General features: G+C 46.4%; 1 protein-coding gene across 1 annotated transcript in view; it reads right to left on the bottom strand.

Moving 5' to 3' along the window:
• The window catches only part of LOC143935659 (proton channel OTOP2-like), a 141,039-nt gene that overhangs the window by 28,334 nt on the left and 97,312 nt on the right, over positions 1-15,393 (bottom strand). Inside the window, exon 4 of the mRNA XM_077459690.1 lies at positions 5,667-5,815. Within this exon, the coding sequence (XP_077315816.1) occupies positions 5,667-5,815 (149 nt within the window). The remainder of the gene's footprint in view (positions 1-5,666; positions 5,816-15,393) is intronic.

Here is a 15,393-nt window from a genome sequence, read left to right as displayed (position 1 = left end):
CCATCTTCTGTCCTGAGAAGTCTGGCCAGAAGTGGTCTTTATGGAAGAGTTGCAGCAAAAAAGCCAAACCTCTGACATGGAAACAAGGCTAAGTGACTCAACTATACATGAAAACATAGTAACTGGGGTGAAGAAAAATGGTAGCGGGTGCTCTGGACTGATGAGTCAAAATGTAAAATATTTGGCTGCAGCAGGAGGCAGTTTGTTCACTGAAGGGCTGGAGAGCGGTACAATAATGAGAGTCTACAGGCAACAGTGATACATGGTGGAGATTCCTTGCAAGTTTGGTACTGCATTTCTATAATTGGGGTTGGAAATTTGGTCAGGATCAATGGTATCCTCAATGCTGAGAAATACAGATACTTATCAGTCATGACATACTACCAGGGAGGCATGTGACTGGCCCCAATTTTTTTCTGCTGCAGTACAATGAGCCCAATCATACAGCCAATGTCATTAAAGCGGGAGCTCTGATTGCTGTATAAATGTCAGTGGTCCCAAAAAAAGTGTCAAAACTGTCCGATCTGTTCACTACAGTCCCGCTAAAAAATCGCTCCTCACCACCATTACTATTAAAAAAAAATGAATAATAAAAATTGCCATAAATCTATCCCCTATTTTGTAGACGCTATAAATTTTGCGCAAACCAATCAATATACGCGTATTGCGATTTTTTTTAACGAAAAATATGTAGAAGAATACATATCGCCCTAAACTGAGGAAGAAATTTGTTTTTGTTTTTTTGGGTGGCATATTTGTTATAGCAAAAAGTAAAAAATATTGTTTTTTTTGTTTTTGTTTTTTTGTTTTTTAGTGGTCGGTCTTTTTTTGTTTATAGCCCAAAAAAATAAAAACCTCAGAGGTGATCAAATAGCACCAAAATAAATCTCTATTTGTGGGGATAAAAAGGCATAAATTTTGTTTGGGTACCGCACAACCACGCAATTGTCAGTTAAAGTGACGCAGTGCTGTATTACAAAAAATGGCCTGGTCATCAATCAGGTAAATCTTTCCAGGCCTTAAGTGGTTAAAAAGTGTTCCTTTAATTTTTTGAGCAATATATATATATATATATATATATATATATATATATATATATATATATATATATATATATATATAAAAGCTCACCTTATAAACAAATAATACATTTTGAAATGGTCTTAGCCCTTGTACACACGGTCGGACATTCCGACAACCAAATCCGTCGGATTTTGTCTGAAACTGTTGCATACACACGGTCGGACAAAGTTGTCGGAAAATCCGATCGTTCAGAACGTGATGACGTTATTTCGTTACGATGGGACTACGTTCAGGCTAGTAGCCAATAGCTTTGGTCTAGGAATTTGATCTGAGCATGCGTGGCACTTTGTCCGATTGTCATGATCGGAGTATGTCCGATCGGAGCAGTTTGTCAGAAAATTTTACCAGCAAGTTGGAAAACTTGGTCCGTCGGATACTCCGATGGAAACAGTCCGATGGAGACCACACACGGTCGGAATATCCGACAAAACGGTCCGATTGGACACATTCCGTCGGAATCTCCGACCGTGTGTACAAGGGCTTAGAGGTGGTTTATATGTGTGCGCTGCTATTATTATGCACATTTACAGTATGTTTTTAGCCACCATACCATTGAAATCTACAAGAACGTATGTTTTGGTGAAAGGGTATTAACCACTAGAGATCCGCGCTATAGCCAAATGACGGCTACAGCGTGGACCTCCTTTGCCGGGACTACGTCTATTGATGTCGTCCCGTGCACGAGCGGCCTGCGCGCCCCCTGAGGGGCGCGCGCGGCGCGCTCTGTGATCGGCGAGTCTATGAGACTCGCCTGATCACGGATCCGAGCAAGGGGTCGATCCCGACCCCTTACCACGTGATCAGTTGTCAGCCAATGACAGCTGATCATGTGATACAACGGAGCCGGTAATCGGCTATTATTCCTCCTCGCGCTGTCAGCGCGAGGAGAAAAAAAAAGAGCTGATCACCGGCAGCCGTGATGGGGACATCAGTCCCGATCACGACCAGCTTACCAGTGCCCACCTGCCACCCTCAGGAATAAATAAGTGCCCCCCGTAAGTGCCACCCAGCAGTGCCCACAGTGCCACACATCAGTGCCCACAGTGCCACCCATCAGTGCCCACAGTACCACCCACAATCTGCCTCAACAACGGTGCTGCACCCCAGTGCCACATATCCGTGCCCATCAGTGTCATCTACCAGTGCTCATCAGTGCCCAGTGCTGCCCATCAGTGCCCAGCAGTGCCACCTATCAGAGCCACCTATCAGTGCCCATCAGTCCCATCTATCAGTGGTACCTATCAGTGCCCCTTAGTGCCACCCATCCGTGCCACCCATCCGTGCCATCTTATCTGTGCCCATCTTTGCCCATCAGTGCCGCCTTATCTGTGCCCATCAGTACTGCCTTATCTGTGCCTATCGGTGCCACCTTATCTGTGCCTATTAGTGCCGCCTTAACTATGCCTATCAGTGCCCACCAGGGCAGCCTATCAGTGCCCACCAGTGCAGCCTATCAGTGCCCACCAGTGCAGCCTATCAGTGCGCCTCATCAGCGCACTTCAATGAAGGAGAAAAATTACCTGTTTGCAAAATTTTATAACAAACTATTAAACATGATTTTTTTTTTTTTTTTATTTTGCATCTTTTTTTGTTTGTTTAGCAAAAAATAAAACTCCCAGCTGTAATTAAATACCACCAAAAGAAAGCTCTATTTGTGGGGAAAAAATGATAAAAATTTCATTTGGGTACAGTGTTGTATGACCACGCAATTGTCATTCAAAGTGCATCAGCGCTGAAAGCTGAAAATTGGTCTGGGCAGGAGGGGGGTTTAAGTGCCCAGTAAGCAAGTGGCTAAAAATGCAGAATGCAGGCCAAAATGCAGATTCTCAAAAGTTCAATGGTAGCGCAGCTAAACTTGCATATAAAACATGCATTGGAACATGATGCACAAAATATACTGCACATATATAGTATGAACTTTAAAATCATTATCTTTAATTTAAAAAACAGAATTATACTGAATTTTGATCTTTGGAGGACAATTATAATAAAGCATTTAAAAATAATTTACTTGTATAGGCATACAGTAGAACTATGGGAAATAAAAAAAATGACATATGTGATACATTCTGTCACTGGCATTACCATTATAGTTTTATTTTTTCTGTGTCCCCATGTAACAACTTTATTGCTTTATGGTCCTTATGATTCATTTTCTTTAAAAGGGTGATGCTGTGGACTAGTACAGTGGCATTCTCACCCAGAGTAGCATAGCGGCAGTCATACATGGATTGAACTTTGGTTGGTTCAGCAGGGACTGGCATAATTTCAATCCATGTATCAGCTGGATGGTTGTACACAAACCTCCAGCGCTCCTGGCCCCTCCCCCCATCTGAGCACCCCAAAGCAAACTGCTTGCTCAAGGGGCAGAGAAGCCATCAGAAATTTTTGGGCCCCTTACACAGCTTTAGGCCTGGCCCCCCCCAAGCCTGACCACCAACATTCCACAGGGCTTGACCATGGGTCATCTCACTGAAGCCACACACCGGCCACCTCACCTGTACGCACTCAGCCCCCTTCAATCATGTATATATGTCAGCCCCTCTCTCAATCCTGTATATATGCCAGCCCCCCTCACATCTGAATATATGTCAGCTCCACCCCCCCACACACCTGTATTTATGTCAGCCCCCCCACACCTGTATATATGTCAGCCGCCTCACACCTGTACATATGTCAGCCCCCCTCACACCTGTATATATGTCATCCCCACACAACTTTATATATGTCAGCCCCCCACACACACACCTGTATATATGTCAGCCCCCCCCACACCTGTATATATGCCAGCCCCCCCCACACCTGTATATATGCCAGCCCCCCTCACACCTGTATATATGTCAGCCTCTCTCACACTTGTATATATGTCAGCCCCCCACCTGTGTATATATATGTCAGGCCCACACATACACAATCTGTAAGCACACAAGCCTCTGACCCCTCCCTGTGCACAATCAGCCCTAATCTTCCTACCTAGTCCCAGCTCGTTTTCACAAAGCTGACATGTTGCTGACACAGAGGAGCACAGTACAGGCAGCTTACAGGAGGGATGCACATGCACATAGTAGTCAGAGGTGGCAATAAAGAGCTTGATGTCTGAGCTCAATGACACAGAGAGCAGCAGAAGCTGAAAGATTGTTTTTATAGTGAACAACACAGCTTCCCTTCACCCATCCTGCCTTCTTCTGACCCGGTGGGTCCCTCGGGCCTCAGGGCCCCTTACAATTGTATCGGCTGTACCCTCTGATGGTGGCCCTGTCTAGGAGCACTTGTGCGTGCTCTCTCCCAAGCTACTCGTAAAGGTAAAAAACCTTCAGCCTTTAGAACCACTTTAATGTAAGCCTATGCTAAAGTTATCTTGCATACTCTTCTGCAATTGGGAGCCTTTCTATTAATCTGTGACTGGGAGCTGGTGACATTGTGGTCAGTGACAACAGTGAAGCATTTGAGCATGTTCCTGACACAAAACATCATATATATATATATATATATATATATATATATATATATTACCAAAAGTATTGGGATGCCTGCCTTTCCACGCACATGAATGTTAATGGCATCCCAGTCTTAGTTCATAGGGTTCAATATTGAGTTGGTCCACCCTTTGCATCTATAACAGCTTCAACTCCTCTGGGAAGGTTGTCCACAAGGTTTAGGAGGGTGTCTATGGGAATGTTTGACCTTTCTTCCAGAAGCACATTTGTGAGGTTAGGCACTGATGTGAACAAGAAGGCCTGGCTCGCAGTCTCCACTCTAATTCATCCTAAAGGTGTTCTATCGGGTTGAAGTTTTCCAGGCCAGTCAAGCTCATCCATGTCTTTAGACCTTGCTTTGTGCACTGGTCCAAATCATTTGGTGGAGGGGGTATCATGGTGTGGGGTTACTTTTCAGAGGTTGGGCTTGGCCCCTTAGTTCCAGTGATGGGAACTCTTAAGGCGTCAGCATACTTGCTTCCAACTTTGTGGGAACAGTTCGGGGATGGCCCCTTCCTGTTCCAAAATGACTGCACACCTGTGCACAGAGCAAGGTCCACAAAGACATGGATCAATGGGTTTGGGGTGGAGGAACCCCCTCCACCAAATGATTTGGACCGGTGCACGAAGCAAGGTCTAAAGACATGGATGAGCTTGACTGGCCTGGAAAACCTCAACCCGATAGAACACCTTTAGGATGAATTAGAGTGGAGACTGCGAGCCAGGCCTTCTTGTTCACATCGGTGTCTAACCTCACAAATGCGCTTCTGAAAGAATGGTCAAATATTCCCATAGACACTCCTAAACCTTGTGGACAGCTTTCCCAGAAGAGTTGAAGCTGTTATAGCTGAAAGGGGTGGGCCAACTCAATATTGAACCCTACGGGCTAAAACTGGGATGCCATTGAAGTTTATGTGCTTCCCAATACTTTTGGTAATATAGTGTATTTTAACCACATTAACTTTTTTCGCCCCTAGCTTAGTTTCAGAGTTTTAGGTGTGAACATTGTTGTGGCTTCAGGGCAATTGCTCATGTGGGGACAGAAAGATCACAATTCTAGCAGTTAAGTAGAAGAAAAAAAATGTTAATGTAAAAAAAACTTCGTACCTTGATGTTCACTTAGAGTGCTGGTGTTTGTTTTAGAATCATTTCTCTTAAAGTACTCCTCTAGTTCAACTGTATGATGTCTGGATTCTTCAGTCACCATGATAATCCAAATAGTTAGATTTACCATCAACAGAATCATCAGAAAACACCTGAAAAGATATAAACCGACTTCTCTAGACATAACGTAAAACTAAGATATATTTTTATAGCCAGAAACACAATAACATTCTTTTCCATGCTTTGGTGAAATAACTTTGCCACTTCAACATAATCGGGAGCCTAGGGCCACAATGGTCCCCATTACCAGCTGGTAGGACAGAGTCCTGATAAATATTGTGTTCCTCCCCACATTCATCCAACAAGGAGGTATAATGGGTTTTTAGGGAAGGACTGGGGACCTTTGGTCTAAGGAGCAAATGAACCAACATCATGTGAGTACCAGCTGCTTGCATGGGAAACAAATCCAGACAAGCCACAGCATGTGAGTGCAAGCTGCTTACTGAAGGAGGCTCCTTTGATACTGGTAGAGTCTGCCAGCGGATCTGCTCACTCAGCAGGGGATCTAACCGCTGTTCCCAGCTGAGCAGGCAGATGACAGGTTCGTGTCCGCTCCACTAATACAGAGCAGACACAGATACAATCTGCTCTTCTCTATGGGCTTTCAGTTTGAAAAGGACTGCCTGCCCATTTGCATCCCATTGTCATCTGATCCAATCCAGCAGGTGGATAGGGAACGGATTCCCATCTATTTTTTAGCGGACAGGATCAGATCGATGTCTGCTGACTTCCACCGCTCCATAGGAAGCTATGAATGTTTTTCACTTGTAAGGTTACACAGAAGATTACTGACATGTAGAAGTTTCCACTGGGGACATTTGGTTCTGGGGACAGATGGCACTGACAGGTACTGTGGGCACTGTATTTTCTATTTTTTTTTTGTGTACACTCACAAGCTGCAGCACGGAAGCTCTCCCTCCTCACACGCTGTTTCTGTGTGAGGAGGGAGAGCCGGCAATGAGAGATGAGATCATCACTCATTGGACACTCCAATCGAGTGCTAAATGGCCGCTGTGATTGGCCATTTAGTACGATCTGTGAATGGCTGCGTCCAACGGACACGGCCAACACAGAATTTCCCCGATGCGCACCCGTGGTGGCAAGCAGAGGGGAAGTGAACAGGAGGACATCCAGGGACACCCTCCCGGCAATTGAGCGCCACGCGGTAGCCGCCTTTCGGCTATAGCGCGGACGCCTAGTGGTTAATGATATTGATGCTGTTATTTTGACAATATGTTTTTCACTTGTAAGGTTACACAGGAGACTACTGACATGTAGAAGTTTCCAAAGATACCTGTTTCTAAATTAACTCCCCTTCCCCCTTCCCCTGTAAATACTATACATAGCTTGTTTGTCAGACAGATAAGAGGAGCTGAGCCACAGTGATTGTGAAACTTATGTTGGAACTTTACAAATTTCAGAATAGCTTAGAAGTGAGACAGACAGGGCCACCATCAGGGGGGTATAGCCCATACACTTGTAAGGGGCCCCAGTGTCTGGATGGGCCCAGCCGACTGGCAAGGATATGAGAAGGCAGGGTCGGGTGCAGAGGAGCTCCTGTATGTGTGCGAGTCGGAAAGCTGCTGCTCTGTCAGAAGCTGACATTGGGCTCTTTGCTGCCACCTCTGGCCATTTCCTGCATGTGCACATCTCTACATATGGAAACAAGAGCTGGGACTAGGAACGCCTTACAAGTAAAGGGCTGTTGTGGGTGTGTGTGACTGTGTACATTTCTCTGTGCCTACATTTCTGTGTGTGTGTATGTGTGTACATGCCTGAGTGTCTACATTTCTGTGTGTGTACATGTTCTCTGTGTGTGTACATGCATGTCATATACACACATGTGAGTGGTGCTAGGAGCATACAGGTGTGAGGAGGGGCTCAGAGCATACAGGTGTGAGGGGGTGCTAAGAGCGTACAGGTGTGAGGGGGGCTCAGAGCGTACAGGTGTGAGGGGGGCTCAGAGCGTACAGGTGTGAGGGGGGCTCAGAGCTTACAGGTGTGAGGGGGGCTCAGAGCTTACAGGTGTGAGGGGGGCTCAGAGCGTACAGGTGTGAGGGGGTGCTGAGAGCGTACAGGTGTGAGGGGGGCTGAGAGCGTACAGGTGTGAGGGGGGCTGAGAGCGTACAGGTGTGAGGGGGTGCTGAGAGCGTACAGGTGTGAGGGGGTTCTGAGAGCGTACAGGTGTGAGGGGGTGCTGAGAGCGTACAGGTGTGAGGGGGTGCTGAGAGCGTACAGGTGTGAGGGGGTGCTGAGAGCGTACAGGTGTGAGGGGGTGCTGAGAGCGTACAGGTGTGAGGGGGGCTCAGAGCGTACAGGTGTGAGGGGGGCTCAGAGCGTACAGGTGTGAGGGGGTGCTGAGAGCGTACAGGTGTGAGGGGGTGCTGAGAGCGTACAGGTGTGAGGGGGGCTGAGAGCGTACAGGTGTGAGGGGGGCTGAGAGCATACAGGTGTGAGGGGGTGCTGAGAGCGTACAGGTGTGAGGGGGTGCTGAGAGCGTACAGGTGTGAGGGGGTGCTGAGAGCGTACAGGTGTGAGGGGGTGCTGAGAGCGTACAGGTGTGAGGGGGTGCTGAGAGCGTACAGGTGTGAGGGGGGCTCGGAGCGTACAGGTGTGAGGGGGGCTCGGAGCGTACAGGTGTGAGGGGGTCTCGGAGCGTACAGGTGTGAGGGGGGCTCGGAGCGTACAGGTGTTAGGGGGCTCGGAGCGTACAGGTGTGAGGGGGTGCTGAGAGCGTACAGGTGTGAGGGGGGCTGAGAGCGTACAGGTGTGAGGGGGGCTGAGAGCGTACAGGTGTGAGGGGGTGCTGAGAGCGTACAGGTGTGAGAGGGTGCTGAGAGCGTACAGGTGTGAGAGGGTGCTGAGAGCGTACAGGTGTGAGGGGATGCTGAGAGCGTACAGGTGTGAGGGGAGCTCAGAGCGTACAGGTGTGAGGAGGTGCTGAGAGCGTATAGGTGTGAGGGGGTGCTGAGAGCGTACAGGTGTGAGGGGGTGCTGAGAGCGTACAGGTGTGAGGGGGGCTCAGAGCGTACAGGTGTGAGGGGGGGTTCAGAGCGTACAGGTGTGAGGGGGGGGCTCAGAGCGTACTGGTGTGAGGAGGGCTGAGAGCGTACAGGTGTGAGGGGGGGCTCAGAGAATACAGGTGTGAGGGGGCTGAGGCACTGAAGGACTTGGTGGGACGGCCAGTGGGCGGGACCCTGGGGAATGTTGGTGGTCAGGCCCGGGGGGGGGGGCAGGCCTAAAGCTGTGTAAGGGGCCCCACAATTTCTGATGGCTGCCCTGGAGACAGATAACTGAAGCTAATGATATATTTAGTGAAAACTGCAAATGCTACATGCAAAACTAGCTTCCAGTACAGTATAACCTGCCCAGATACTAATACATAAAAGAAATATATGTATCTTTCTGATTAGTTAAATGAGCCAGGAGTCTCCTTCTTAGTGGAAATATGTATTTGTGATGCAAAGGCTGAGATACATATATATATATATATATATATATATATATATATATATATATATATATATACACACACACACACACACATATATGTTGTAAATGCCTATAAGGGCCAAAGTTTGTTTTCCTGAAGAGTCTGTGTCTGGAGTACTTCACTGGTATCCCAAAACACATAGATCAGTTTACTACTTCATTTCGACCAGTAGTCTCCCCTAAAGACACAGATAAGATGTTTCCTCCAGCTGCTGCTTCTCCCAGGGCTATCTGCCTCTCTGGGAGTCCCTGTTTCTGCTAGACACCTGTGTCCTAGAGCCTTCCACATGTAGGGGGATTGCCGGGACATGCTCTCCTCCCTGAAGATCGAATAAGGACTTTGCCAAGAATGGACTCTTTTCTTTTGCCGGTATGCTGGGAAGCTACAAGTTTGTAGTTAGAGCTCAAGGATATTAGGAAAGGACTGTGCTATATGTTCATCTGTTATCTTGTGATTCTTATTATGCTGTGTAGCGGTACCCCTGTGAGGGCTGCTGATTGACTCTATACCACACTGGCTATCCCGGCTCTGCAGATCCTCTCTTCCCTCTGATACCTTGGGTTCCATTCTGCAATGTGGCGCTAGCAATGAAAAACTCACACAATATCACTGAACCAGTTTACTAGAGTAAGTAATGGAACACAAGGAAGAGCATGAATAACCACAAATTATGATTGACAACTGGTATCAATTAAGGCACATAAAACAAGACTTATAACTCTATAATCAATTTAAAAAGTATATGTGAACAGGTGCACAGAGGGATAAGTATCAATATCCACAAAACATACATTAAATACCTTCCCACCGAGGCCTCAACACACAGACCAAAAATACAGTGTGTTGTTTTTGCATTCAGAAACACAGTATAAAAGTCTAGTATATATTGTAATTCAAAGTGCAACTTATGAGTGTAGCAGCAATGCTTAGGAAAAGAGGAAAATGGCAAAAGTTCTTTCACTCCGGATATCTTCAGCTAGCCTGATGTTTAAACTACAGTATTTGTAATCCACAAAGACATAGGAAAAGAAATGACTTTAGGGCAAAAGATCTGCTGAGGATGACTTAACTGAAGAAATATCAGTGCAATAACAATACTGACCTTACAGCACAGGGGAACAGACAAGGCCTCGAAGTCCAGCTGTATGATGCCTGTGGAAAAGTAGATTCACCTCCGTGGAACTACAGGTCTCAACAGCAGTCTGTAAAAATAACTCACTCAGCAATACTGTACTCTCTACAGGAATGGGCAGGTGCCCTCTCACCACAATAGACTCAAAGGCTGTGAGTCACCTTCTGGAATCCCCTCCTGGTGTCTCCGTTTGGTGAAAATGGCACCGCCGTGCCGTGCTGCAACTCCAGATGGACTGTAGTGCAGGGGTTTCCAGTTGTTCTGAAGTGCAGGTCGGTCCGCTTGCTGGGATGGCAAAGATGTACTCTGAGATCCCTCAGAGGCGGGCGATCTGGGTCTCTCTGCTGTATAGTCCGCTGTCTCCAGTGTTAATTTTGTCAGCAAATTTTGATTTAGTTTTAGTCTTAGGACTAAAATGGCATTTTCGTTTTAGTCCCATTTTAGTCTTCTGCAATTGTTTTAATTTTAGCCGTATTTAGTTGACTAAATCTCCAATACATTTTAGTTGACTAAAATGTCCTATGTTTTAGTCGACTAAAATCTCCAGTACATTTTAGTCAACTAAAACTCATTTTAGAGAGAGAGAGGAGAGATATCACCGCTCCAGGTAGGTCAAGCGACAGTAGAAAACCTACTCATCCAGCTTGGAAGCCCAGGTGCAGGCAATGCATATAGCAATTAAAAACAGGAAGAAGATCTGGACAGCCGCACTTTAATGAAGTGTGAAACACGTTAGATCCTGTCTGTTCCTGCTGTAGGTAAAAAAGTAAACTGCGCTGTAAGGAATGATTGTAATGTCATATGATCACATATATGATCCAACTATGTTAATGGAGATTATAGGGCCCCAATGCACTATAAAATACAAAATGTACCATATTGCTATAACAGGGTGAAATTGTAACTATACATCCAAACCGATAATTAAAGTCACTCTCATTCAGAATCAGTATCTAAAAGGCATGAAAGAATCAACATCTTCTTCTTCAGTATAACAAAAGACCGCGAGTAACTCCAAGGGTATTACGAACGGAGGAGCGGAGATATGTTCACAAGAAATTTTCAAAAAAAAAGGCAAAAAAAAACGTTTTTTGAGTGCGGCTGTCCAGATCTTCTTCCTGTTTTTGTTTAAAACTCATTTTAGTTGTCTAAAATCGAATGAATCTAATCAATTAAATTGTAATGCATTAGTTAAACATTTCTCTACAATTTCCAAACTCATTACATACTGCTGGAGTGAAAAATCTAATATTATTTTTGGTATTGAGGTATGAACATGCACTACAGACCAGTGTTAATTTTGAAGTCAAATTTCAATTTAGTTTTAGTCGTATTTTAGTCATCTCAGTTGTTTTCGTTTTAGTCATAATTTAGATGACGAAAATAGTATTAATTTAGTCAACTAAAATGTTTTAGTCATTTTAGTTGATTAAATTAACACTGGCAGTCTCTCCCTCCTGGTCACACACAGACCTCCTGCTGACAGGTGTTGAATGGCATCCAGAGAGGCTGAAAACAGCCCGCAACTCCCCTTTTATCACTTCTCCCAGCAGGCAGTTCTGCACGCTTTGCATTGTCTGTCATGTAGTTCAAGGCTGAGCCAGCTAACAGGGTCACTTCCTCTTCCAAACTACATTTCCCACAATACTTTGCCGCATTCCTTCCCAAGGGGTAAGGAAAAAATCTTATCAAAGTTCAGCAGCCACTAGAGGGAGCCAAACTCATTGATAACAACAACAAACTGTTCAACTATGCAAAAAGGCACATTCACCATCTCATCCTCCTCCTCTTCTTCTTCAATCCTCCTTCTCCCTGGGGAGGACACTGGACTTCAAACTTGAGAAAATATATAATCTTCTCCAAACTCCTCATCTTTTTCGTCCGTCAGATCAGCTGCAGTAACATTTCCTTTTGTGAGCGGGTTCGAGGTGGAGTTGGCTTTGGGGAAGGCTGAGGAGGTGCTTGAGGCACCCTCACTGCATCTGATAGTGGTAACAAGTGATTTCTGTGCCATATTTTCAACGGTCCCTTTTCTCCATCAGGTCTGACCTGATACACGGGTAAACCAGGGAGTTGTTTACACACATATAGGGCTGTGGCCTCTAACAATTCACCATGATTTTTCAGTAACACACGGTCACCCGGTTGTAAGTCCTGGATCTTTACTCTAAAATCAAAGTTTTGTTTATTTCGAGATTCTCTGGTAGAGGCATGCTCCATAGCTTTCTCATAAGCTTGTTGTAAGCTCTTCCATAATAGGTCCACATAACCCTTATGTGATGTTAAAGGGGTGTCATCAAGGGAGGTGCCAAAGGCCAGGTCAGCAGGAAGATGAACCTCTCTCCCAAACATAAGGCGATAGGGGAAGTAACCAGTAGCATCACTTTCTGTGCTATTGTAAGCATGCACCAGTGCTGCTATATGATTACCTCAATGCTGTTTGTTCTCTGGAGTTAAAATTCCACATGTTTAGCAGAGTCCGATTGAATTGCTCAGGTTGAGGGTCCCCTTGAGGGTGATACGGTGTAGTACGAGACTTGATACCCAATAGGGCACACAGCTGATGGACTAGTTGACTCTCAAAGTCTCTCCCTTGGTCTGAATGAATTCATATAGGTAGCCCATAGTGCATGAAAAACTTCCCCACGAACACCTTAGCCACAGTGCTGGCCTTCTGATCTTTAGTAGGATAAGCCTGTGCATATCGGGTGAAGTGATCAGTCACAACCAAGATGCTGTTTCTTCCACCTGTATCAGGTTCCAGGAACAGAAAGTCAATGCAGACCATATCTAGCGGCTCCTGACTCTGTAAGTGACCCATTGAGGCGGCCCTAACGCAACGTTTTTCGCTGGATGCAAGTCATACAAGAGTGACAGTAACTCTCTACCTCTCCTCTCAAATTGTACAAATAAAATCTATCTCTAATCAAGCGAAATGTTGTGTCTGTTCCCAAGTGGCCATGTTTGTCATGTAACGTGTCACGTACCTAGTGGACATACCCGACCTGCAGGGAATGACCTCTCTTGCGGCTCCGACTTGAGGGCCCTGGTAGGGTATACAGGAAGCACAAGAGTCAGGAGTGGCATGAGTGCCTGGCAGGATCAACAGCAGGGGATGGATCTGGAACCCAGGAAGCACTGTGTAGTGGAACCTCCGACAGGATCAGAAGACAGGCTGGGACCAAGAAGGAGCTGGGTCGGCAGGCGGGTGCAGCAGGCTGGAACTGAGTAGCAGGTAGGCAACTTGAACCAGGAACCAGGACACCGGAGCAGGACCGCAGACTGGAACTGGACTGCAGGCAGAAGCTGGACCAACAACTGGAAGCTGGACAGCAGACAGGCACCAGGAACCAGGAAACAGAGCAGGGTAGTCAGACAAGCCATGTCGGTGATCAGGCGGTCAGCAGAGGTACCAGAGGAACAAGCAGCAGCGTGGTTGGGCAAGCCAGGTCGGTAATCAGGCAGACAGCAGAGGTACCAGAGGATCAAGCAGAACGGTAGGCAGACAGGCCACAGTCAGGTGCAGGTGGATGGCAGGGATGGTAGGAGACAAGCCGGGTAAGTAAGCACAAGAGACATGTTTTCAGGATCAGGATACACACACACTGTAGATCAGATAGCAAGATCTCAGTTTGACTGTCAGAACTAAATAGCCCGCCTGGCGCCAACAGGCACGCGCACACCCGCGCACCGGTGCACAGGCACGCACACGACAACACGGAGTGGAAAGCCCACAATGTCTGTCACTGGCAGGATCTTCCTGACATTACGACACTAGAACAGTAGAACAATGTTTTCCGGGAACAGCTACTACCTCTCCTCCTTGTCTCCAGACGGGCAACGCCTGTATAACACTCCATCTCTGATTTGCAACCGATTCCACTCTTGATGCAGAGTCTTTTCTTCCTTTATGTGGCTTTTCAGCAACAGTCCGGGATCCTGCTTGTTCAAAGCCTGCCGCACCAAATGACCCAATGGGTCCTATTCTTGGTATCTCCTCAAATCTCTTTGTCAGTTGGGGTAGGCCTTCTCCTCTCACCTATGTCAATCCACAGTAACCTCTTGGTATCTCAGATAGGTGGACCACAATATATTCAGCAGCCACTCCTCCTTTCATATTCTGGTCCAGGCCCTGACACAAGGAACGCACTCCTTCTTCAGTTACATAAGTCCATCCCTCTAGGTCTTCCTCCTTTCTATGAGGCCTGCCTGACAAAGCATCCGCATCTCAGTTCCCAACTCCAGGCCGATTCAGACTGAACCAAAATCCTGCCAAAGCTGCTAACCCACCTATGTCCTGTGGCATCCAGTTTTGCCGAGGTTAAGATGTAAGTTAAGGGGTTGTTGTCAGTCTTGACAATGAACTCAGCTCCATACAAATAGTCTCTCAACTTATTCCCCACGGTCCACTTGAGTGCCAAAAATTCCAGTTTGTGGACAGGGTAATTCTTTTCCGATGGGGTAAGGCTCCTACTCATAGGCCACTGGTCTCAATTCTCCATTCTGTTCCTGATACAGTACTCCTCCCAATCCTTCTCTACTAGCGTCCACATGCAACTCATAATGCAGGCCAGGGTCAGCATAGGCCAAAACTGAGGCCTCTGTGAGACTCTTCTTCAACTGCCAGAATGCCTTTTCACATTGAGAGGTCCATTGGCTTTGGACGGACTATCCTTTCTTTTTGGGTCTGACTCCATCCTCTCCTTCTCTTGTGCCCAATTGCAACAGCTCATTAAGAGGCCGAGTGATCGCAGCAAAGTTGGCCACAAATCATCGGCAATAGAAGCAGAATCACAGGAAAGATCTCAACTCAATTACAGTTCTTGGTCTGGACCAGGTGGCGACAGCCTCTAACTTCTGTGGATCTGTAGCGACTCCTCCTGCAGAGGCAACATGACCCAAATAGGTGGCAGAGGTTGTATAGAACTGGCATTTTTCCAGTGACAACTTCAGTCCTTCCTTATAGAGGCGAGAGAATGCCTTTTCTAGTCAAGTTTTGTGCTCTTCCAGTGTCTTCCCAAACACAATGAGGTCATCCAAATTCA

The sequence above is a fragment of the Lithobates pipiens genome, unplaced genomic scaffold, assembly GCF_037356315.1.
Source record: "Lithobates pipiens isolate NorthernLeopardFrog02 unplaced genomic scaffold, aLitPip1_a1.2 Scaffold_28, whole genome shotgun sequence".
In the NCBI taxonomy this organism is placed as follows: Eukaryota; Metazoa; Chordata; class Amphibia; order Anura; family Ranidae; genus Lithobates; species Lithobates pipiens.
This window is presented reverse-complemented; position numbering and strand designations above follow the sequence as displayed.